The sequence below is a fragment of the Tenrec ecaudatus genome, chromosome 9 (genome assembly GCF_050624435.1).
Source record: "Tenrec ecaudatus isolate mTenEca1 chromosome 9, mTenEca1.hap1, whole genome shotgun sequence".
NCBI lineage: Eukaryota > Metazoa > Chordata > Mammalia > Afrosoricida > Tenrecidae > Tenrec > Tenrec ecaudatus.
In genome coordinates this window covers 78,826,020-78,849,931 of record NC_134538.1, presented here as the reverse complement: position 1 = coordinate 78,849,931, position 23,912 = coordinate 78,826,020, and the positions used below count along the sequence as shown (strand labels likewise).

The 23,912-nt window shown below is 45.8% G+C and overlaps 1 protein-coding gene across 2 annotated transcripts in view; it reads right to left on the bottom strand.

The window, feature by feature from the left end:
- CPVL (carboxypeptidase vitellogenic like) overlaps positions 1–23,912 on the bottom strand; it is a 122,925-nt gene that overhangs the window by 12,938 nt on the left and 86,075 nt on the right. For both annotated transcript variants that reach the window (XM_075557566.1, XM_075557567.1), the window contains one exon: positions 16,037–16,219. In XM_075557566.1, coding sequence (XP_075413681.1) covers positions 16,037–16,219 — 183 coding nt within the window. The remainder of the gene's footprint in view (positions 1–16,036; positions 16,220–23,912) is intronic.

The window sequence follows — 23,912 nt, the reverse complement described above, 5'->3', positions numbered from 1 at the left end:
GAATTCAGAAGGGTGGCTTACCTGCAGGGGCAGTAACAGAAGAAGAACGAAGAGGATAAACGACCAGTTCTATGATTTTTAATGGATTGGTGCAGAGTGGTCATGTATCGCTGTTTGCTTGATCTTACACAAGTATTATCAATATGGTTTGATACATGTTCAATATTAGTGAAAAAGAAAGCTAAGATGAACAACCCATGGATGCTGCCAAGTTTGCGAAACGGGATCTTTAAGAAATGTCAAATGTTCTCTGCCACGCCCAACACAAAGATGAGTTAAGCCCGGGTTAGCGGGCGAGGGGGAGAAGCACTGGAATCCAAGCAAGGGCAGAAGTGGTGAGTCTCCCCTCTGCACACAGTTCTGAGAGTTCAGAGCGGGTGTCAGAATTCAAACCTTGGGACTCCGGTTGCTGTATACAAAAAACAAACACTAGACACAAAAATAAACACCCACGTCTTCATGATGGAGGACGGACGAGCAATACGTTCCCAAGTATTTCAAGTTTGGGTTGTATTAGTTAAGTTTTCTTCCCAAATCTAAGCTCTAGTTCCTTTCTTCCCGATTTCCACCTATGGGAAGGCTCAGTATGAATGAAAACCAAGACTGGGGGCTTCATTTATTGTCAGCGGGATGTTTCCACTGGAAAGTAGCAGTGGTTTAGGAACATCATCTCATTAGTCAATATAACCACCTTTGTTTACTGTGATTAGTCTGTCACTTAGCACAAGATCAGGTACCTCCCCCTGGCTTTCTGCTTCTCCTGCTCTCCAGGAGGACAAGTTTCTTGTTGCAAAGAAGTCAAAACCGGAGACAATTGTAGTCGTTCCAGGCCTGTCTGATTAAACATATGTAACTAATTTCATGTCTGATAAAACTATTCACCCTGCTTCATTAGTTGAGCCCTTAAGACATTGTATTACTTTAGGACTCTGGTGGCAGAAGGAAAGTTTCTAATTTATGTGTTTGTTTTATTGGGGGAATTCTGTGATGTTCACCTTCCCTGACACGATTGCTGAAGACAAAATGGGTGCATGCGCAAATGTGGTGAAGAAAGCTGATGGTGCTTGGCTATCAAGATATAGCATCTGGAATCTTAAAGACTTGAAGATAAACAAGTGGCCATCTAGCTGAGAAACAACAAAGCCCACATGGAAGAAGCACACCAGCCCGTGTGGTCATGAGGTGTTGATGGGATCAGGTATCAGGCATCAAAGACCCCAAACAAAACAAAACAAAACAAACACAATCATATCAATGGGAATGGTGGGGGGGCAGAGTGGAGACCCAAAGCCCATCAGTAGTCAATTGGACACCCCCTGTCAGAAGGACCACAGAAAGAGAGGAACCAGTCAGAATGCAGTATAGCACCCAGGAAACACAGCCTTCCTCTGGTTTTTTAATGCTTCCTTTCAGACCCCACCATGACCCCAATTCTATCTTACAAATCTGGCTAGTCCAGAACATGTACACTGGTACAGAAGGAACGTTTCCTGATGTGTAGAAAGATCCCTGCAGAGGAGAACCAACCATCGCAATAGGAAGAAAAGCTTATTATGTGCTTCCTAAGTGGCAGAGCATCACATGTGGTAGAGGAAGACCCTCGATGGATGGATTGGCACCGTGGCCACAGCAATGGATCCAATTATAACAATCATCAGGACAGTGTCTCTGTTCTAGTGTACATTGGGTTGAACGGAATAGGCGCCTACTCAAAGGCAGCTGACACCAATAACTTGTGCCAAGTAGACCATTTGTAGCAATTTATAGGCATCCTCTCCATTCATTTATTAACTAATACCCTGAATTCACCGATGAGGAATTAAGAAACTTGCCCAAGGTCGCACAGCTATGAAGGGGCAGAGAAAGGATCTAGATAGTTTTAATATAACATGTCTGTTCTCCTCTTAATCTGTGAGGTCAGTTGAATATGATAATGGTAGAAGTGGATAAACTCACGAAAGCAATGAGCTGGAAGACCTTTAAAGTGTTAAAAAAGCAAAGACATCACTTTGAGGATTGCGGTGCACCCAAGTCAGGTCAAGGTATTTTCAGTCGAGTCATAGGCCTGAGAAAGCTGGGCAACGTATAAGGTCGAACCACAAAGCCCTGGAGCTTTTCAACTATGGTGTTGGTGGAGAACACCGAGTCAACAACACGCTGCCAGAAGAATGCGCAAACAGGTCATTGGAAGGCTGAACGTTGACATTGTCTTATACGCTCTGGGCATCTGACCCAAAGGGACCAGTTCTGGGAGAAGGATATTGTACTTGGGAAAGGAGAGGGTCAACAGAAAAGAAGAGCCTTTCTTTTTAATGTACTGAGACCATTGGATTATGTGGTATGGGAATAAAATTGTTTTTTAAGATGAATGGACCACAGTGATTATGCATTGAACTCAACCATAACAACAATGGTGAGGTGGCGCAGGACTGGTGGAGTCACGTTCTGTGGTGCACAGGCCTGCTATTGAGTTGGAACCAACCCCGGGGTACCTAACAAGAACAAGCACCGTCAGTTTGAGTCAACCGGATAGCTATGCTCAACCTGAGGTCACCCAGGTGGTCTGCAGTGTAGGTAGTGGATGGATAAGCCACTCTCAGCCAGCTTATCTGACACAGAGGTCCTTAGTCTTTCTTTCTGTGGATCCCAGTCACAATGTGGTACAGCCTAAGTAGCCAATGGACTTCTTCTTAGAATCATGTTTTGAAATTCGCAACACACCATTATGTTATGTAGATTATAAAGGGGGAAGTGGATGGTGCTTAAAAGATCCAAGTAGTAAAAAAAAACCAAACCTGTGACACAGCAGCATGTGTACTTCTGCATTCACATGCTCAGTAATGAGAACAAGCAGTGAGCCTGATAAAACACTGATTTCATGAGCTCTTTTGTGGTTCCGGGGCATCCGCTGCAGCATAGGCGATGCTCTGTGAGATATGCAAGTGTCGCTTCCTATGGGTGATAAAGCCAAAGGCACAAACTGCCGCTGTGGTCTGTTGCCTCCACTCATAATGGAAGGAAATGCTAAAATTTCATAATTCACAATGGGAGGAAATGCTATTTCAGTTAGAGGCTAGTGAAAATAGATTCTTCTTTGATTTTTTTCTTGTGTTCAAGTTCACTGACCCGTCTGAATTCTAACTACAGACTCTCCCCCAGGTTAAGAACCCTAATTAAATCATCTAATGAAGACCTATAGAACCCTGGTACCAGAGTGGTTATACTTTGGGCTGCTAGTCACACAGTCAGCAGTTTGAAACCACTAACTGCTCCAAAGGAAAAAGATGAGGCTCCCATAAAGAGGTATATGTCCCAGAAACCCACACGGGTAGTTCTTCCCTTCCTATAGGGTCCTTATGGGTTGGAATCAACTCATTGGCAGTGAATTTTGTGTTTCTTTGATGACCTAGTGAAATACTAAGTTTACAATTGATGAGGCTTCAGTTTCTTTCTTTGTTCTTTTTGATATTGAATTGGTTTTATTTAGTGTAGCATTCTTTGGGTCAATAATTAACATTCACAACCAGATTCAGTGAGACTCCAGGACAAAATCTTCTCTGGGAACCACCAGGCTAGGTGATGCTTAAGAGTTTGCTTTTGGTAGACATGGATCTTTGTTGGAGCGCAGCACGGCCCACTCTTGTCTAAGGACACTGCCCATCCGGGCCACGTGAGTTCAGTATGGTGCAAAACTCTGCTGGGAAGAGGAAGCTAACATTTTGAATAAGTCAAAGAGTTTTTCAATGAGTCTAATTACCAGTGGCCTATCAATGTTTTGAGAGAACAAAGACTACTTGTAAGCCTACAATGCCTGGCAGGGACTGAAGCCTAGCATTTTGCTTAGGTCTGGGCTCAGTATCTCAGAGAGGCAGGCCATCCCATTGAAAAGCATGGATGAGAAGACACGTTTCTAAATGGGATGCTTTAAGTCAATGGTTGGTTGATTAAGTGGAAAACTATGTTCTCAATTTCTAGTTGCCCTGTGAATAAAATTGGTCAGGATTTTCAAGCACTCTTTAAGCATCACAATGGAAGTGTATCCAAATAGAAGTCATGTGGAATCCCTGCAGATAGAAGCTAGTGGGGATCAACAGAGCAGCAAAAGACATCCTAGTTGAAGGCGTTGGTTCCTGGAACTGGCACCCTGTGAGTTCTAAAAGCTCATGGAGAAATAAAATTCCACCCGCCAAGTGTTTTGAAACTCACTTGTATTAGAATCCTATTATTTTTATTTAAATCATTTTATTAGGCGCTTTACAGATATCATAACATTCAATAGTTAAATCATATCAAGTAGTATTGTACAATTGCTACCACAATCAGGCTCAAAACATTTTCTTTCTTGAAATCCTTCATATCAGTTCCCCTTTATCCCCTCCCTCCCCCACCCTACTCTCCAGGAACCCTGAATTATTATCTTTTGACGTGTCTTACACCATCCAATATATCCATTCACACAATTCTGTTCTTCGTCCACCTTGAGTGGGGTAATACAGTCATCAGTGGTATCAGCTTCCCCATCTTCCTCCCCCCACGCCCCCTTCCCATACTCTGTGGGAACCATTACTCCTGTTACTGTTTCTGAAGAGTTGCCTATCTTGACTATCATGTATCAAATGATCTTAATTGCATACAAATGAGCAGACACAAGTCTAACATGGTTAATGTGGCAAAACAAAAACCATAATAGCAAAGGGAGGAAATATTAAAGGACGAGAGGATAGTTATGTGTTTCTTTTTATTTTTTTATGTCTTACTTTGCTGTTTTGGGAAATTAAATACTTTTATTGGGGGCTTTTATGTCTCTTGTCACAATCCATACATTCCTCCAGTGTGTCAAGCACATTGCACATATGCCGCCATCATCATTTTCAAAGCATTCTCTTCCCACTTGAGTCCCTGATATCAGCTCCCCATTTCTTCCCCCTCCCTCTCCTCCTTCCCACCTCACAAACCCTTGATAACTTAGTCTATAACTTAGAATCCTATTTTTGTTAGGTGACATTAAGTAGATTCTGACTCACAATGACTCTAAGTACAATAGAATGAATGAGACACTGCCTGGTCCTGCACGATCCCCACAATTGTGGTTATGTTTGAACCCACGATGCAGGGCTGTGTCAGTCCATTTCATTGAAGATCTTCCTCTTTGGGGCTGCCTCCCTTCGCTGCCAAACATGATGTTCCTGTCCAGGGACTGATCTCTCCTGGTAGCAAGTCCTAAGTCCACGAGGTGAAGTCTTACCATCCGTGTTTCTGAGGGGCATTCTGGGTATTCTTCCTAGACAGTTTTGTTTGTTGTCCTGCCAATTCATGGTACTTTGAGCATTCTTCACCAGCACCCACAATTCATGATTGCAGCCTAGAAACCCTATGGGGCAGGTCTAGTCTGTCACATGCTACTATGAGGTAAAAATTGACTTGATAGCCCCTGGCAACCAGGTACATTATTGATGGTCACTAATTCTTTGCCATCCTTCCCATCAAGGGGAATCTGGAGGTCGTGAGGAAGTCCAGGCCAGACTTCTACAAGATTAGAGGCCTTGTGAAGAGAGCCCTGGGGGACAGGAGCCATCTTGGATGCTCCAGCTTTTGTCAAACCCCTGACTGAATGCAGCTGTGTGTGTGACCTCAGCCTCCCTCAGTGAATCAGAGAGCAACCAGATAAGCCCATGCAACCTACATCATTGCAAGAATCAATCAATTACTGTTTTACGTCACTAAGCTTTGTAGCACTTTGTGGTGCCTCAAAAAAAATAGCCGGAGAAAGAGAAATATGTACTGACAACCCCTCATTATTTTGCCTGAAAAGTGTCTCATTTGTTCTTTGGAATCTCGAGAGGAATTGAAGACCACGACTGGATCCTTCTTATTAATACAGATAAAGGTACTCGTATAATTGTACTGACAGCTTAGGCGAAGACAAGGGGAGATCATCTCTCCTTGCTGGGTTATTATCTGGGTTGCTGTGTTGGGCCGGTTGACTAAAGAAACAAATCTACAGAGACACCCATATATCTGTTGGGGAGAGGTGTCTATAAAAAAGCAATTGTATATTGAGAAAACATTCCAGCCTACTCCAGATCAAGTGCAGAAGTCCAATATTAGCCCATATGTCCAATACTGGTTCATAAATTCCTCTTTAGACTCACGCAGCACATGCAATGATGCCGAATGCAGGAAGATCCACACGTCAGTGGGTAGAAAGTCCTGTGGATCCAATGGCAGTAGATGAATCTCTAGGACTCTGACTGCCATCAGAATGGCTCTATGTGGCTTGTCAACAGGAAATGTGGAGCAGAAAGAGAGTACATCCCAACTCCAGGGAGGAAGAGAGAAAGTTCCCAGAATCCTTATAAGGCCACGCCCACAAGGAGGGATCACCAGGCTGGATTCCACCCCTTCATATTTTTATCAAGTTGACATGAAATATGTAACCACCACAGTTGCCTCGGTGGCGGGCACAGAGATGCACTATCAGAACCCCCTCCAGGATGGGCTTGTGGGATTCAGAGTCAGCAGGCAGACTCTAGGCACCAGCTTTTTCAGGTCGGTAAGGTTATACAGTCTTGGGGGAAACCCACATTGGAGAATGAATGGGGTATGCGTCTAGGGGCCTGGGCACTTGGGCCCAATGAGGGCATTCTGATAGAATGTACTCTCTCAGAACGCCTTGTCAGTTTGGGTTTGTTGGGTCTACACAGTTGGATTGATTCTCATCTTCAGTTTCCTTTCGTCTCCCTTTCCCTGCACAGCTTGTTGATCCCTAACAAGGATGTTGTACTCACAGCTCTGCTTCAGGACCCACTTCTGGAAAACCTAAGCTGGGATGGCCCTGGATGTTCTCTGATAGTGTTTGCAGTTGTTGCTAGTTTCCGTGGCATTGACAGCAGCTCAGGACAAAGCCCATGGGTGTAGAGGGAGGTCACTCCAAAATGTTTTCAAGGGTGTTGCGAGCGGTTTTTTCAGGCCTGTCCTCTGAAGCTTCTTATAGTGAATTCCAACGGCCAACCTTCCTGTTAGTAGCCCAGACGTGAACCATTTACACCGCTCAGGGTTTCCTTCCATCCTAATGGCAAGTGATAGCACTGGGTGGGGGAGGGGAGGACTTAAAGTTATCTGTGGTCATTACATAATCTCCTGTCAACTTGTGAAGGGGTGGAGTTTAGCCTGCCACTCAGGTTGCAGCTTGATGACTTCATTTGGAGGCACTACAGAGATAAACAGCCTGCTGGAGGCAGGACACACACACATACACACACTCTCTCGGCTTTGTCTTCCAGCTGACAAGCCACATGGAGCTATACACTGCTAGAGCCAGAGCCCTGGAGCTGGAGAAGCCACATGGAGACCCACATCAATGCTGAGATGCCCCCACCACCATTGGATCCACAAGATTTTCCACCCACTGGCCTGTGGTCTTCCTGCATTCAGCGTTATTGCATGTGTTACATGAGAGTGAAGAGGAATTTATAGACTCGTATCGAACATATGGGCCAATATTGTGATTGTGGACTTGGACTGGGCTGGGATGTTTTCTTCATATACAATTACTCTTTGATATTAGGTTCTTTCTTACATACATGAATCTCTCTGGATTTGTTTTTCTAGTCAACCCAGACTAACACATTACACTCAGATCGTCTGCCCACAGTTTGAATCCCATACGTGACCAGAAGAGCTTCCCTGAGGTTTGGAAGTGAGACACAAAAACCCTATAATTGTAGACATTTCTCTTTGTAAAAATCAACAGAGCTGTGGGGAGATGGGAAGATTCTGTGTCTGCCACAATCTCTGCAACAAAGCCAGATACGGTATGCATGTTCCCCCAGACAATTTGCTGCATTCGATAGTCACTGTCTCAAATCTATTTAACAGTTGCTTTCTTTCACTAAAAACAAATACTAACACCTCATCCCCTCCCTCAGTCAAATGCAAAAGTCAATTCATTACTCTTTGCTTACTTGAATCCTGTCAGTGCAACTAAGGACTTCCTGAAGATCTTTCTGGAAATGTTACTTCCTCCACAGACAGCTCCCTAAGCTGTTTAAAATTCATATATATATATATATGAACTGTCAGCGAGAAATTCAAGGATTCAAGGAAGGCAGAAGACCAGCTCTGTCATTCCCTCTGTGGATTATCCGCGGAAATGTTTAACTCTTAGTCTGAATCTCTATTCTAGCCAAAAGACGTTGGCTATTTCCCACTCACCCGCCTCCATTTGTTGTTGTTCTATGTAGTCCAGAAACAAAATACAGTGAATAGTCATCTTAGAAAAGGACCACCAGGGAGCTGTGGCTGTTATTATTTCTCCACCACCGCCCCTTTAATCCCTCTCCTTTAAGAAACACCATGAGTCCTAGATGTGCTGACACTATGTTGCCCCGCCCCCAATCTTCCTACCACCACCATCCCCACACATGCACTCCAAGGACAGGCATGTAGCCCGGCCTTGTGATTAGATGTCGTCAAGCGAGTTTCAACTCCTAAGACTAAAATGGGCCCTGGCCCACCCCCCTCACGATCACTGCTCTGGCCGAGCCCATTGTAGCCGTGATGTCATTCCACCGCTCACGGTCTCCCTCTTTTTCACGGAACTTCTACTCTAGCGGTCATGGTGTCTGTCTCCATATTTAAATGTGGGAGATGAAGTTTTGCCATCCTTGCTGCCAGGGAGCATTCTATACTTGTTCCTTCTTTCTGCAAGTCCGTCGGATATTTACTATTATGTGCCAATGCGGTCGTTCAGAGCCACCAATTCTTCTTCAGTCTTCCTTATACTCATTGTCCAGTGGTCAATGCCTATATGGCCATTAAAATAGCATGGCTCGAGCCAGGCGTGCCTTTGTCCTTCAAAGGGCTACCTGTGCTCTTGGGCACTTTAAAGCGGGCTCTTGCGGCACATTTGCCTAAGGCAGGTCATTTGATTTCTTGACTGCTGTTTCCACAGGGGTTGAATGGGGATGCAAGTACCATGAAATGGTTGGATAACTTTCATACTTTCGCCATTTATCATAATGTTGCTTATTGGTCTAATTATGTGGTTTGGGGGATTTTTGTTTATGTTGAAGCTATAGTCTTTGCTCTTCATCAGTAAGTGCTTCAAATCCTCCTGCTTACAGCAAGCTTGCTCCATGTGCACACCCAAGGCCGTTAATAAGTCCTCCTCCAATCCTGATGCCGTGTTCCTCTACATGTAGTTCAACTTCTCCGAAAATTTGCATATTGATTGAATTAGGGCTGGTGAAATGATTCTGGCTCATAGCAACCCTGTAGGAATAGGGTGGAACCGCCCCTGTGGGCTTCTGAGACTCACTCATTGACGGGAAGGAGTAGGAAGCCCTGTCTTTCTCCTGAGGAGCCTGGTGGTTTTGAACTGCAGACCTTACAGATTACAGCCCAACTTGTAACCACTGCTCTACGAAGGCTCTTCAGCCTGGTCTCGAGTTGGTCGCTCCACTGCTTCTCATGGGCACTTACTGGCACTGTATCGCAGTGGAAAGACAAAAGCTTGAGGAGACAAATCTCTATGGCTGCGCACGTTATTTGCCGCCCTGGCAGAACGACAGTGTACACTCCCACAATATACAGTCAATTAACACACATTCAGCTGCTGCCTGGAAGGCTGGAGATTCGAGTTCTACTCAGAAGCGCCTCTGAAGAAAGGCCTGGTGATCTTCGAAAAAATGAGCCATTGAAAATCCTATAGAGCACAGCAGCTGGATACAATAAGGAGGTGCCATGAGTCGGAAGCTACCTAATACCAATGTGTTTTTTTTTAAATAGACCGATTCCTAACTGAGCCTTTAATCATCAACAAAAACAGATACTGCAGATCTGCATTAGAAGACGCCTTAGCAATCACTCAACCCACACTTGGCACGGTTCAGGCTTGGAACAGCCCACTCTCCCACACTGCAGCAGGCCGTGTCAGAACCTTAGACGCGACCCAAGAGCACAGACGTGCTGCCTCCCCTGATAGAGCCCACCGCAGGCAAGCAGCAGCATTCATTCTCCAACCGGTCTCCAGAGATGCTTGGGGCCGCACCTGGCTTCCTGGGCCCTGCTTGTGGAGAACACTGGGGGAAAGGGCTCCCTTTGTCACCACCACTCCCAGGCCTCCCCTGGGAGAGCTATCATTCCGTGAGTGCTTTAAGGAACTACGCACAGACAACCCGACTTTGCATTTGAGTTCTTAAACTGAAAGCTGCGGTGTTTGGCAAAGAGCAGGCTTTCGTTTTTGGCACACCATTACATATGCTTCTGCTTTGTGTGTCTAAGGCTGGAAAGCAAGTCCGAGGCTAAGGGTCGGCTTCCCGCACCACCCCTCCTTATCAGGCGCTTGACATGTGGACAGTATTCCCAGATCCCAGCCTCACAGGGAATGCCTTTGTTAAAACTGGAGTTCTCCTCCTGCTTTGTCCGTCCTGTCCTCTCATCTCCCTACAACCCCCCCCCCAAAGAGGGATAAGGGCTCCCCGCCAGCAGTCAGGAATCACCTGCATAAAATGTAGCTCCCTTGCTGTGCGGTGAAACACTCCCTATTACAAACACATGTGGGCCCTGCTGCTTGGGCTGCCCAGTTTTTGGCAGCCAGGGCAGCTCCGTGTCCTCTGGAAATGTGTTTTGCATTCACAAGAAGGGTCAGCAGACCCAGGGTGACATTTGCCGCACATTTCTGACGGACGGCCACTCTCCTTTCCCACCTTCGTGGCACACGCTGCCCTGAAGCAGCAGTCTGGCCTCCCAAGCCGGACATTTTATGCAAGCTGCCCTGCAGGACACATGCAGAAGGGGGTGGGGGGCGTCGAGCTGGCACATTTCACAAGGTTAGTGCAGGCGCCGTGCAATAACAGGTGGCGGAGGCAGGTACCGAAGGGTCTGGGGAATGTCCCGCTGACGTTCTGATCAACAAGCAGCTGGCGAAGTCTGTTGCTCCTGCAATGCCAGCTTTGGTGTGGTTCTTTCTGGAGAGAATATTCCACATCCAAATTTCTAGTGAGGGTTGCTGTTGAATGAAATGCTTTCCTGGTCTTGATTTTTGCTTGTTATCATGTGCTTTTCTCTCTCTCTCTTTTTGAAACAGTTTTACTTTAGTTATCATTTTCTTTTTGCTATTTATATTCTTGGAAATGACCTAAGGTGGTGAGAACAATAGCAAACATGCACGATGAGCCCAGTAGAGAATTTGATGCCAATTTGCTAATTGAATTCCCTCAATGATCCTGGGGTGTTAATGTTAGTTGCCATTGAGCCGGATCTGACCCAGAAGCACTCGAGGAAGGGCGGAAGGGAACGCTGTCCCGTCCTGTGCCACCCTCAGGACATGGGTGCCTTGAGCCGTTGGTTGTGGCTCGTGTAGCAACCCACCTTCTCGTGGCCCTCTGCTCATTTCCCAGTGGCCCTCTGCTTTACCCGCCTGCTGGTTCTTTCCTCATGACACGTCCGAAGTAAGACAGGAGCATTCTGCTTGTATTTCTTCTAAAAGTCCAATTGTTCGGGGAGGGAATGCAACAATGGAGTGTGATTTGCACCAGTCACTCTAAAGGCCCTTTAACCGTGGGTGAGGGGGGGGGGGTATTCTGAAATTTATAAGGTAATGATTGTACAATGCCCCTTGATAGGATTGAACGATTGAGCTACTGGAATATATGCGATGTCAATTATCTTCCAATAAAACTGTTAAAAAGAAGTAACAGAGAATTGCTCCTTCTTTTGGCATTCCACAGTATTGTCAGCATTCTTCTCTGACACCACGTTTCACACAGAGCTTGACGCAATCCTATCAAGAACCTGGCATTAGGATCTCCATTGTGAAAGAGGGGAAACTGAGGCAGGAGGCTACACGATTTGCCTTCGGTCATATTGCTGGGAAGGAGAAGAACAGGGCGCAGAAGTAAAATTGAAAAATAAACAGTCCAATCAAAGCAATGGGTTTTATGGGGATCTGCTAAACCAGTGCCGCTCAAAGCAGAGAAATCAGCTCAGAGGTAATCGTGGTCGTTTTGAGGGGATTCCAAAGAGGTCATCTTTTTAAAAAATCATTTTACGGGTGCTCTCAGCTCTTATAACAGTCCATACATCAATTGTGTCAAGCACATTTGTACCTATGTTGCCATCATCATTTTATAAACATTTACTTTCTATTGGAGCCCTTGGCATCAGCTCAGAGAGGTAATCCTGGGAGACGTTTGTCAAAGGAATCATGAGGGCTTATTGCGAAGCAGGTTTAAGAAAAGTGAAAACTACATTGGTGAGAAAAAGAGCAAGGAAGTTAAAATGAGGAATATGTTCTACCAGGACAAAGCCTCTGCTTATTCCCTGAGGGCAGCAAGAGCTGTCCTCTGAGAACTGCATTGGTGACACTTACTCCATTGATCCTATAGCCCCAATCTTGTTCATTCAAATGTATGTTTGTACCCAAACTCGTTATTTAAAAGAAACACGATTTAAGACCCTTGAGGATGTCAAAAACTAATGTAAATTAGAGTGCTGAATTCTTTAGAGATCGGTTAGAGGTACAGAACCGTGCCTTCAGAAATACATAGACCCACATCAGGGACAAGTCCAGAAGGAATAGCCTCACATTTTGATATTCTCATTTAATAAAGGTTGGTGGCAATACTTTTTGACTTACTCTCATCTTGGAGTACCTGAAAATCAAGCACTTCTGTTCATCATTAAGCAAGTAGAAAATAAACCATGGAATGAGAGAAGATATTTTCAGTGCATATAACTGACAAAGAACTCATAGCTAGATAAGAGAACTAATATAAATCAAGAAAAGATAGTGAATCTGAGAGGGAAATGGGCGAACCACTTGAACAGGTGCTTCACAAGAAGACATCCACATGGCTCATAAATATATGGAAAGATGCTCCTCTTCAGTAGTCACCATAGAATTGCAAATTAAAAGCATAATGGTATACACTACACAGACATTAGAATGTCCAAAGCCAAGAAGATTGACAAGCCAGGGGTTAGAAAGAATGCACAACAATTCAAAGTCTTGCATTTTGCTGGTGGGACTCTAGACCATTCCACTCTCAGGTGTACGCCACAGAAAAGTATGCAATTATATACCAAAGATGTATACTATTATTTGTAGCAGCATTATTTGTGATTATGAAAAATTTGAAACAAGCCAGCTAAATATTTAACAATGTTATTTCTGTGGATGTTAAAACTCCAGTGCCATCAAGGGGATTCCAACTCAGTCATGCTATTCAGAGCTTCCAAGACCATGGATCTTTGGAGGGGCAGCCAGCCTCTTCTTTCTACCATCACCACTTGGTTAGCAGCTCAATGCATAACCACAGCCCCCCCCCCCAGGTATGTAGATTGCAGAGTATTTTGCAGAGGAAGACAGCAACAAAGCAGGCTTGGTCATGCTGCTGAACAAGCATTGTACTGCTACCCATGCCCACTCGTCCAAACCCATCCGCTGGTCCGTGGGAGAGAGAAGAGGCTTCACAAAGTCTTGATAAACCTAGACGGAGTCACTATGAGTTAGAATTGACTTGTGGCAGTGGGTTTGTCTTGGTTGTTAGCTTTTTGTTTGTTTGTTTGGCATAGATATAGCACTAGCAATAACTGCATGCAGGAGAATAGAGAAATATAAGGTGGCAGTAGGGTTGGGGGCTACTCCTAAAGAAGTATATATGGAATCATTTCATTTATCTAAAGTTGAAATACTGGCAATACCAACATAGGTATGAGAAATTAGGTTTGTGGTGACCTTTGGAAGGAGAATAGCAGTTACAAGGAAACCGGGTTGCATCCACGTGCATATCTAGGGGATGATCCCTTTGGTATGTCCACTCTGTGAAGGGTTAGTTCCTGGTGCATTTATGATCTGTGAGTTTGCCTAGGGGCTTCCATAATTGAATCAATCACTTAATTTTTACAAAAGTACAAAGCAAGGTCAACATTGTACGCTACTGTTGAGGTAAGATAAAATATGTCTCTGCACATGGAAATCTACTAAAATGCAATTGAAGATGTTGAAGTCATTGAGTTTCCCTTCTCATCAACATGTTTGAATTGCTATATAATCTATGTCATATAAACATAGCCAAATAGGCAGTAAACATCAAAGCTAGATTATTTTGCAATTAAGAGAGTGTCACCCAGCCCTGAAAATCCTTTAGTTTGGACTCAGCCCTTCAGAGTCAATTGTTTATTGTGGCTCCCAAGTCAGGCTGAATACAGGATTGTGTTCAAGTTTACAGAAGCAGAGAGGGATTTGCATACCACATTCCCTCCCTCTCTCTTGGATTCCCCTGCACATAAACAGATTCTTCTTTCTCCCCTTCCCCATTCCATGGTCAGAATCCAAGCTGCCAAGATTACTTCCATTGTGATTCATTCAGTTTGTCATTTCCCCAGTATATAATTCTTTGGTATCATTGATCTTAATTTTGAAACTATAATGTTTCTCCACGAACTTTTTGAAAATAGAATTTCCCCTCACGTGTTTCCCCTAAAATGAGTCTGGGCTATTTCTTTTGTCCAAGATAATTCCATTTTGTGTAGTATTTAAATCTCTTGTATGTTATTTATTCTAATGGAGTGGTGCTGGGGGACAAGTTTGCCTTTTTGCATCAGAATATGCATAATTTGTAGTAACTTAAATGAATCATACATAGCATCACCCAGGATCATCACTCTTAAGGAATTCTTAGTGAACTCTCTTACTGACTGCAAGCAATGAATTTATAAGGCAGTGTGCCTCTGATACATTTCTATCTGGAGCCTAATGGAATACATGGACTTCTGAAATCTGTCACTCCAAACACACAGAGGTATAAAATTGGGGTGCTGAGGTTTCCTGACACAAAAAATCGGAGGGGGACAAAAGTCAAAGCAGGAAGGGGGAAATTCTTCCTCTTGATGAAGCAAAAGCTTATCTTGGGGCTTTCTTAATTCTGCTGAGAACTTTCTGCAGGTGCATGGTGTAACCATTATGTCATCATAGAAGACGCCCTATCATCCTTGAGAAGGCTAGCCCTGTAACCTGGAGGTGGGGTGCCCAGCACTGGCTAGGGGCCACGCTCATCTTTAGGCCCAGCAACCATGGGCCTGCTCACTGGGTGGTGGAGGAGCAGTAGCAGCCATAGAGCTGTGGGTCCTTGAAGCTTTGTGGCAGTTCTGTTTGGAGGCGTGATAAGAGATACCAGCCAGAGAGATGTGCACTGGGCTCCACATGCAATAGGAGATCGTGGCCATTGGTCCTTCAGAAGGACCATTAGGAGGTGAAGTAATTTCTCAAATGCCCCAGTAGATAATCCCATCATGGATGATTCCTTTTTTTTTAGGGCTGGTGTTATAATTGGATTGTAACACCCACCAACGGATAGATTGAAGTTCTAACCCCATGCCTGTGAATGTGAGCTTGTTTGGAAATAGCATCTTGGAAGCTGGTATTCGCTAACATGTTCACACTGGAGTAGGGAGGAAAGGTCCTAATCTAATCTGAATGAGTTGGGCAAGAGAAGAAATGGAGGGATAAGCAGAGGGAGAGAGTGGCCTTGTGAAGATGTACCTTCAGAAGGGAAGGAATGCCTGAAAGTAATGGAAGTGGCGAGATACAAGGAAGGGCCCTCCCTTGGAGCCCAAGAGGTCTTCCCTTGTGGACACACTGAATTTGGACATCTGATCTCCAACACTGAGCGACTGTGGTCTTCTCTTGTCATAAGCCACTCGAGTGGAGTTATTCTGTCAAGGCAGTCCTCGGACACTAATACAGCTGAGTGCCAGTATCTTTTGAATTGGCATCTTATCTCCTGCACAATGGTGAAACATGTGTCTACGTATTTCAGTGTGAATTGAGATCACTATTGTTCGCAGGAAGGGAAGCTGCACAAGACATTCTGCCTGTTGATGAAGCTGCTGAAAGCCCATCAGGCTAGATACACACACACACACACACACACACACACACACACACACACACACACACACACACACACACACACACACCCCTTCCCACAACGTTCCCACAAGCCACATGCTCCCATAGGGTCTCCCGTACCTGGCAGAATTTATCCACTTGCCGCACATAGCCAGCCACTTCATCGTCAGATTTAAAGATCTTCCACACTTTCCTCTGCACCGTCCTGTATCTTTCAAAGCCTTTCCAGTTCATGGTCAACAAGGAGCGCTCCACCAGCGGGGCAGCCACGATGATGTCCAGCTGACCATTGTAGATCAGAACCTGGAGGGAGATGGAGCAGTCAGCAGAGGTGGGATGGAGCAGGGGCAACCGTGACTAGGCTGGAGTGGGAGTAGACAGCTAGAGCGAGAGAGCGGGCACAGGAGTGCCTCAGATGCAGTGCCCAAACATGCCAACTCAGAGCATGTCAGAGGCGTTGCTTTCGTCCGCTCAGCTGCACGCACCAGTAGCCCAAAACAAACCCAAGCCTTGTCTCATCCACTGAAGCCTTCCAAGGGTTGATTCTTCAGAGGCATCTGTCCGCACAAAGGTCTCTCTTCCCCCCCCCCTCCGCCCCCCATGCATGTTATATTGCCCGGTGAGCTAGGTTTTAGTTGGATGTGCAACTGTGATGAGGAGGACGGTGGTTTCATTTTAGCGGACTGAACAATTCCCATGCCACAGGATTTGCATGGAGCCTGCATTTCATTAAACTGCATTAACATGCAATGCTGCATTTTAAGCCCCCTAACGCTCCCCTGCCACACTGATGTGAGTGGCAAGCGGACACAGGCAGGTGCCCTGGGAGAGGAGTGTCTCTGCCATCTTTCCAACCCTTGTCTTCAGGAGGAGAGGCCCTTGTCCCTGGGGAACAGTCTTCATCCCTACCTCACACGATGTTGCCAAACATGTGTGTCTCACCTCTGAGGCAAGTCCACTCTTTCTTCCCCAAACGCCATCTGGTGTGCTTATAAATGACCCACGGAATACCTACTGCTGATGAACTCGGGGGAAACCACCAAGGACAGGGTCAGGTGCCAGGATGCTTCACGAAATCAATGTGCGATTCTGTACCCTAAGATGAAGTCAATTGATAACGTTCGTCCCAGCGATCCAAATGTATGGATTGGAGGCTTTGAAAATACCCAAGGGGGAGGGGTGGATTTATGTGCTTATCTTCATTGAGCTGTACTATGATTAAAGACACATCCACCATTTCAAAGTCCCCAAATTGATGAATAGGTGAATAAATGATGATAGTGGAACTGCATGGGATATTGCTCAGTCATTTCCAATGTTTGATCAGACCACATCACGATCTGTAAAATACTATTCACCTAGTGTGAAGCTTCACAGCTGAGAGCCAAGCATAAGATTCCATTTGAAAAAATAGATGTACACATTTCCATCCTCGTAAATGCAACTTAAAAATTAATAACCAACCCATTGTCATCAAGTCGATTCCCAGCCATAGTGTCCCCATAGGACAGAGTAGCTTTGCTCCCCAGGGTTCCTGAATTATAGATCTTTAGAGCGAGCAGACAGCCCCCTCAGTGGGGGGACAGCTGGTGGGCGAGAGCTGCTGACCTTATGGTTGGTGGGCCAACGTGTTACCAACTATACCAGGAGGCTCAAAAGAAGAGGAGGAGGAGGAGGAGGAGGAGGAGGAGGAGGAGGAGGAGGAAGAAGAAGAAGAAGAAGAAGAAGAAGAAGAAGAAGAAGAAGAAGAAGAAGAAGAAGAAGAAGAAGAAGAAGAAATACAGTTAGTTAATTTGGATGGGAAGAAATCTGAAAACATGTTCTCTTTGTTTGCCACACTTCTTATCCTATTTTTATCCATCTACCACATTGTCATTTCTGCTCATAACATAGTGCCACTCTACTCCCAACAAAGAGTCTTTCCTCAACTCCAGGCTATCTTTGATCTATTTGGGGGATCTGACGGGGCCCCAATGGAGAGAGTCCTTTGGTGGAATCCTTAAATTGGATCTAAAATGTTTCCGTGCATATGTTTCCTTCTCCGCCTTCATGTGCAGTCTCCTGAAAAGGCTGAAACATAATTAAAAGGCCCAGGACTTTTACACACTCCCAGTCCTCAAGCCGCACTGGGCCAGGATTCAGACAGAGATGAAAGGCGCTGGGCCCCGCTGCAGGCCCGCCGAGCCCTTTCATGTAGCAAACACAGGCTCCCGCGCTCCTAAGTGGACATGAAGAGCAAAAGCCGGAAGAGAGTTAACGGTCCTTCAAGAAGGCGACTGAAGGATAAGAATCAAACGTCACACCGTTTATACAAAGAAGGAGCCTCCGAGACCTTGAGCACGCCGCACAGCCCATGCCAGACCTCCGACAGCTGTTTTGGCCAACAGTCTGGAAACAATTATATCCAATCGGTCTCAGGGAGCAAAGCCGAACTACCTCACCATTCTAGGAAGGCCTGATTATACCTGATGAACGAAGATAATCATCTATAAAGCAATTCCTCCTCCGGGCTCCATGAAAAGACGCTGATTAATGAGCAGCTCCCCAGTGCACCAATATATTCCTTCTCTTCAAGGCCACGAGACACAGCTTGAATGTCTCCCCTCTGTTGTTCACGCTGCCGCTTCCTTTACTTAATGTCCATTAAAATAAAATGGATTTGATTATTTTATCCTGAGGGCAGGAGAGCAAAGGGGGTGGCGGGGAGCACGCCTAGACAAGCAGGATTGCAACGCACTTCTGTTGAACTCAAGTTTAAAGAAGCTTCTCCTGAGCCGTCTCCCTTGTCTTGCAAGACTCGCCATAGACAAGAGAACCAGCTCAATGGAAGGGGGAAAAGAGGCATGATCTCAGGCCCTGGTTCACGTAAGGTCTACCACTTGGGGTAAATGGAAACCCTTCCTTGTCAAAGCAAGCGATTTTTTTTTAAGTATCTAAAGGCAGCTAAGTCAAATGCAGCAGAAAAAGACATCAGATTACTGATAGTACAAGGTGATTTCACAGTTGGCGTTTCAGGCTGCCGGCGAGAAGGGTATGTGTGTCGGAGCCTCTATTTTTGACATAGTGATGCTCCCTGGCTCTCCCGCAGGTACAGGCTGCTGGATGTCTCTTCTAGAGACAGAGGAGTGCGGTGAGACATCTCAAGGTCCGGTGATAGCATGTGTGAGAAGCCAAGTGGGCTAGTTAGAAATTGATTTATGCTCCACCCCTTCACCCCACCTCCACCACTACCACCACCATACACACAAAAGATGATGGAGCTTCAAAAACTCATGGAGAAATGGAATGAAACGATTACGGATTTCCCCCCATGTACTTTTGAAGCCCTCTCAAATGGATGGGAGTCCTAACTACTGACCCCCTGTGGATACAGACAGACAACCCAAAGCTGCTTGCCGAAGGAGAAGAGGCCTTGATGCGCTTATTGATGACGAACAGTGACTGCAGATCTCGCGATGGGGCGTGCGTCCACGTGAAGAACACCAAAATCCTCACAACTAGACCCGTAAGCAAGAGCATGCTCAACAGAGAAAGCATTGAAGCTGTAGAAGATTCCATTTTACGCGTATCCGCAACCAACTCCCCGTGGAAGCAGCAGCAGCAGTCACGAAATCAAAAGCTATATTGTGTTGGGGAAATTTCTGCAAGCTAGCTCTTTCAAGTGTTAAGAAAGCAAAGGCTTCACTTTGAGGCCTAAGTTGTGCCTGACCCAAAGCAAGGTATTTCTGATTGCCTCAGACGCCCACAAAGATGAACCATCCATAAGAAAGACCAAAGAGGAAGTGATGCGTGTAAACTATGGTGCTACTGAAGAACATGAAGAATAAGAGCATGGCCTCTAACCCAAAAGACTTTGGAGACCTTTGGGAGCAGAACTATGTTGGCCTACAGGGACACTCTAGGTTCGATCTAACTGAAGGCCCCTGGCAACCCCAGCCTACCTGCGGGGCAGTCCTGTCAGCAGGTAAGAATTTCTTTATTATGCTCGTAAAACTCTTTCAACGCTGAGGGTGTCATAATCTCTTTTGAGTTATAAGGCGCAGCACACAGCATAGACACGGAGGTGAAACTGGAGGCCCCAGGGAGGAACTCCAGGCTCCAGAAGCTGAAGGCCAGGGCCTTTCCAAAGGGCTGATACACAGAGACGGGGCCTCCTCATAAAGCCAGTGCCTTGAATGTGTGCCTCAATACCTTGAGTTGCAAGAGAATAAATGTCTTTTCTTTAAAGCCACCCATTTGCGGTACCGTATGTGGCAGTGGCTAAGAAGCAGTGGCCACCATCCACATCCTAATTGTCGAAGGAGCTTCAGGACAGGGACCCTGCTGGACTGCTGGTCCTGCACACAAAGCGGCTAGGGTGGCCAGCTGTCCCCATTTGCCCGGGACTGGGGGATTTTCCCGGATGCAGAACTTGCAGTGCTAAAATGGGGCCTGTCCAGGCAAACACTCCCCTTGAGATTGGAAAACACAGAGGAAGACGGATGAATGCTGCACTTCACTCTGCCTCCTTTGTCAGCAGTGATGCCACCAGAGCAAGGAGCAAGGACAGGGCTGGCAGGAGTTGGTTTCCAGTGACATTCTTGGCAGCACCCCCAAGCTCTCAACTTCCTTGTCTTTCTTCTTTCAGAAAGTGTCATTGGAGGCTCAGGACCACAGCCTGAGGGGACAACTAGGTCAATGGGCAAAAGCAATTCACAAAGACCATGTTTTATGGTCTAATGACTGGGGTCTTAACTGTTCAGAGCAGCCATCTAAGATACAACTCTTGGTACGTTCTGGTCTGGAGCAGAGCGGCAGGAAGGAAGTCAAAGATTCGTGAAAGCAGTGACTAGTGGACCGCGGCCTCTGCTCCCCTGAGACCCAAAGAGCCAGACGGTGCCTGGCTACCACGATTTACACTCTGTACTGCGGGATCGCGGTAGAAGGTCCTGGAAAGAGAGGGAGAAACACGTGCAAGGAAAAAATTCCAAAATCATAAAAAAAGGCCAGACTTACTGGTCTGATGGAGACTGGTGTGTGGGGGGGAGGGGGCTTCAAGTGCTTGGGAATCACTTTTCCGGCAAACAGTAGACAGGTGTAGAAAGGGAGCGGTGACAGCGTGAGGCACATACTGCTTGGAATGATCACCGAGGGAGACCCGCCGGCAGCATCTGCTCAGACACCAAGCTCAGAAGGCAAGGCAGAGAGACAAATCGGAAATGACAGCCCGGGTGGGAGTGGGAAGCACACTCTGACGCTGAGGGGATCACAAGTGATGTCACCCAACATCATGGGCATACATTATTGATTGGAAACTTAATTCACTCAGTATCCTCTCATCTAAACCACAATAGGAAAAAACAAACAGAAATGGATATTTCTGTGGTGACATGGGAAAAATGCTTACCTTGTTAAAAGCCAATGATAAACTGTGATTTAATTTGTTTGCGCTCTCTAATTACTACACTGGGAAGGAAAAAAGCAACCAGCACTGACACGGAACCTCTTCTGACTCACAGAGAACCTGTAGGGCAGAGCAGAACAGCTCCCAGGGGCTCCAAGGCCCTAAATCTTGATGGAGGCTGGCTGCCACATCCTTCCCCCGAAGAAAGGCTGGTGGGTTAGAACTGCCAATCTTTCGGTTAACAGGCTAGTGCTTAACCACTGTGCCAGCGGGGCTCCTTACATTTAAAGAAGCATGCTGCACATGTAGGAGGGGAGATTGGGAAGAGATAGATCAAAGTACCAGCAGAGAAGATGGTGTAATTAAAGGTAATTTATTTTAATTTAACTATTTCCCCTTTTTTTCTGGTGATCCTTCTCAAATTACTTTTCTAATAACAATTATACAAATGGCAACACTAAAAGCTTGGGTGCCTCAGTTTGGCCAAAGATGGGTCTTCATTGAAGAATAACATGGTCATCAAGCACTGCCGGATGTTCATTTCCAAGACAACTAGGTGGATAGCAAAACCCTAGCTTGTAAAACCCCAAACCAAATCCACTGCCATCCGGTCCGTGCTGGCTCATCTAGAACCTACATAGTTTTTCTAAGACTTTAAGTCATGACAGGAATAGGTAGCCTCACCTTTTTCTCTCAGAGCAGCTGGTAAAAAATTTTCATGTATACAGTATCCTAGTCTCGTTCTAAACTGCATCATGAGGTAGAGACAAGAAGGATTATCCCAAAGCTTGTCTTTCTGTACTCTTGGGATAGGTTTATTGTGTCAACCAGGTCTCCATAGGAACAGGTGGGCAGAGCTTCATCAGGTCGAAGCTTCATCGGAGTTGGAGGGCAATGGAGGTAAATGCTTTCCGTGGTCGGCATCCCATCTCTCTTTCTTCCTGGGGTTTGGAGCAGCATGCTGCTGCTTGAGCTACTTCTTTGGCTCCTGTTGCCTTGCAGTGTGCATCACTAGAGCTGGAGAACCCGTCAGGGCCTGCTTCTCTCAGCTATGGACTACTGACTGTTGCTGCCCCACCCTGCTGCCTGCTGCCTTCAGGGCTGACTCTGCTTGTCTTGTCTGACTGAGAGCAGACTCTGCTGTCTGCTTCCTTGACCTTGGACCTGCAGAGTGTGTGTTAAAGGACCTTCGGTATATTGACTTCCACAAAAGTGAGTTGAACTGAGCCCTCTGTACTGCTGTGTGGACTAATTAGCCATTACATTCCTTCTGTGTGTATGTATATATATATATTTTTTTTCACAAGTGTCCTAGTTAATTGTGTAACACAACTGTTAAGTAACTTGTGACATGGTTTAAACCCCAAGTGCATAATGTTACGCTTGTACTTAGTGACTTGCTTGTTGCTGTGATGTTGGACAAGTTTCAGTGGAGCTTCCTGACTATGACGTACTAAGGGGAAAGCTTGGCATCGACTTGTGAAAAGTAGCCAACAAAAACCTGGTGTGTCATAAAAAGTATTGCTCAATTCATTTTGCTTTGGACACATCATCAGGAGAGATCAGTTACTAGAGGAAGGCATCATGTTTGGTGACCTAGGGGTCCAGCGAGGGCAAGGAAGACTCTCAGTTGGATGGATTGGCAAAAGAGCACCAATGATCAGCTTGGGGATGCTGGTGATCATGAGGATGATGCAAACAGGCAATATTTTGCTTTGTTCTGTTGTATGTAAGGAGGCCATGATTCAAGTTGATTCAATGGCATCCATTCATCCATCCATTCATCCAAGCATCATTTATCTAACCAGCTACCTCCCTCCTGCCCTACCAACCAATTAAGCAGCCATCCATTCATCCGTCCATATCCATCCATGTACCAACTACCTACCTAACTAGCTATCTAACTATAATCTATCATTATATCCTCATTTAAATGAGATAAACTAGCTAATAGCTCACCGATTTCGTTAGGAGAGAACACCGCTAAGACATAGTGGGTGAGATGCTGGGCTGCTAACTACAAGGTTGTTTACTTCAGACCCACTGAACCCTCCCAAAGAGAAAGATGTGGCTTTCTGTTCCGTAAAGATTTGAAGCCTTGGAAACCCTGGGGAGAAGTCCTACTCTGTCACACTGTCACTGTGAGTTGAGGTACGCTCACTGGGTTTATGTTCCCTGTGGACTATAATTGCAGCTTAGGATGCAGGGGCTAGAATTATATCACAAGTGCACTGGGTCCTCGATCTGACGGAACAAATGGCAGAGGCTCTAAAGTAGCAGGTGTCTGGAACGCCACTGGCAAAGCTTCCCAGCCTGTGCTGAGTAACCTTGGACATGACACCTACTCATGCAGAGCCTTCGTTTTCTCGCCTACAAAGTGGAATATCTATATCCCAGGGTTGTTGGGAAGACATTAAAGAAGAAAAAAACCGCTGACTCACTACTCTTGTGCTGATTTGGACTCATCGTGACTGTAAAGGCCAGGGTAGATCTGGCCCTGTATCTGGCAATCCCCAGGCTGTGATCCCTGGAGTGGTGGGTTATTGTTGGGTGCCATCAAGTCCGTTCCAGCTCATAGCAACTCGGTGCAAAAGAAGGGAAAACTGCCCACTC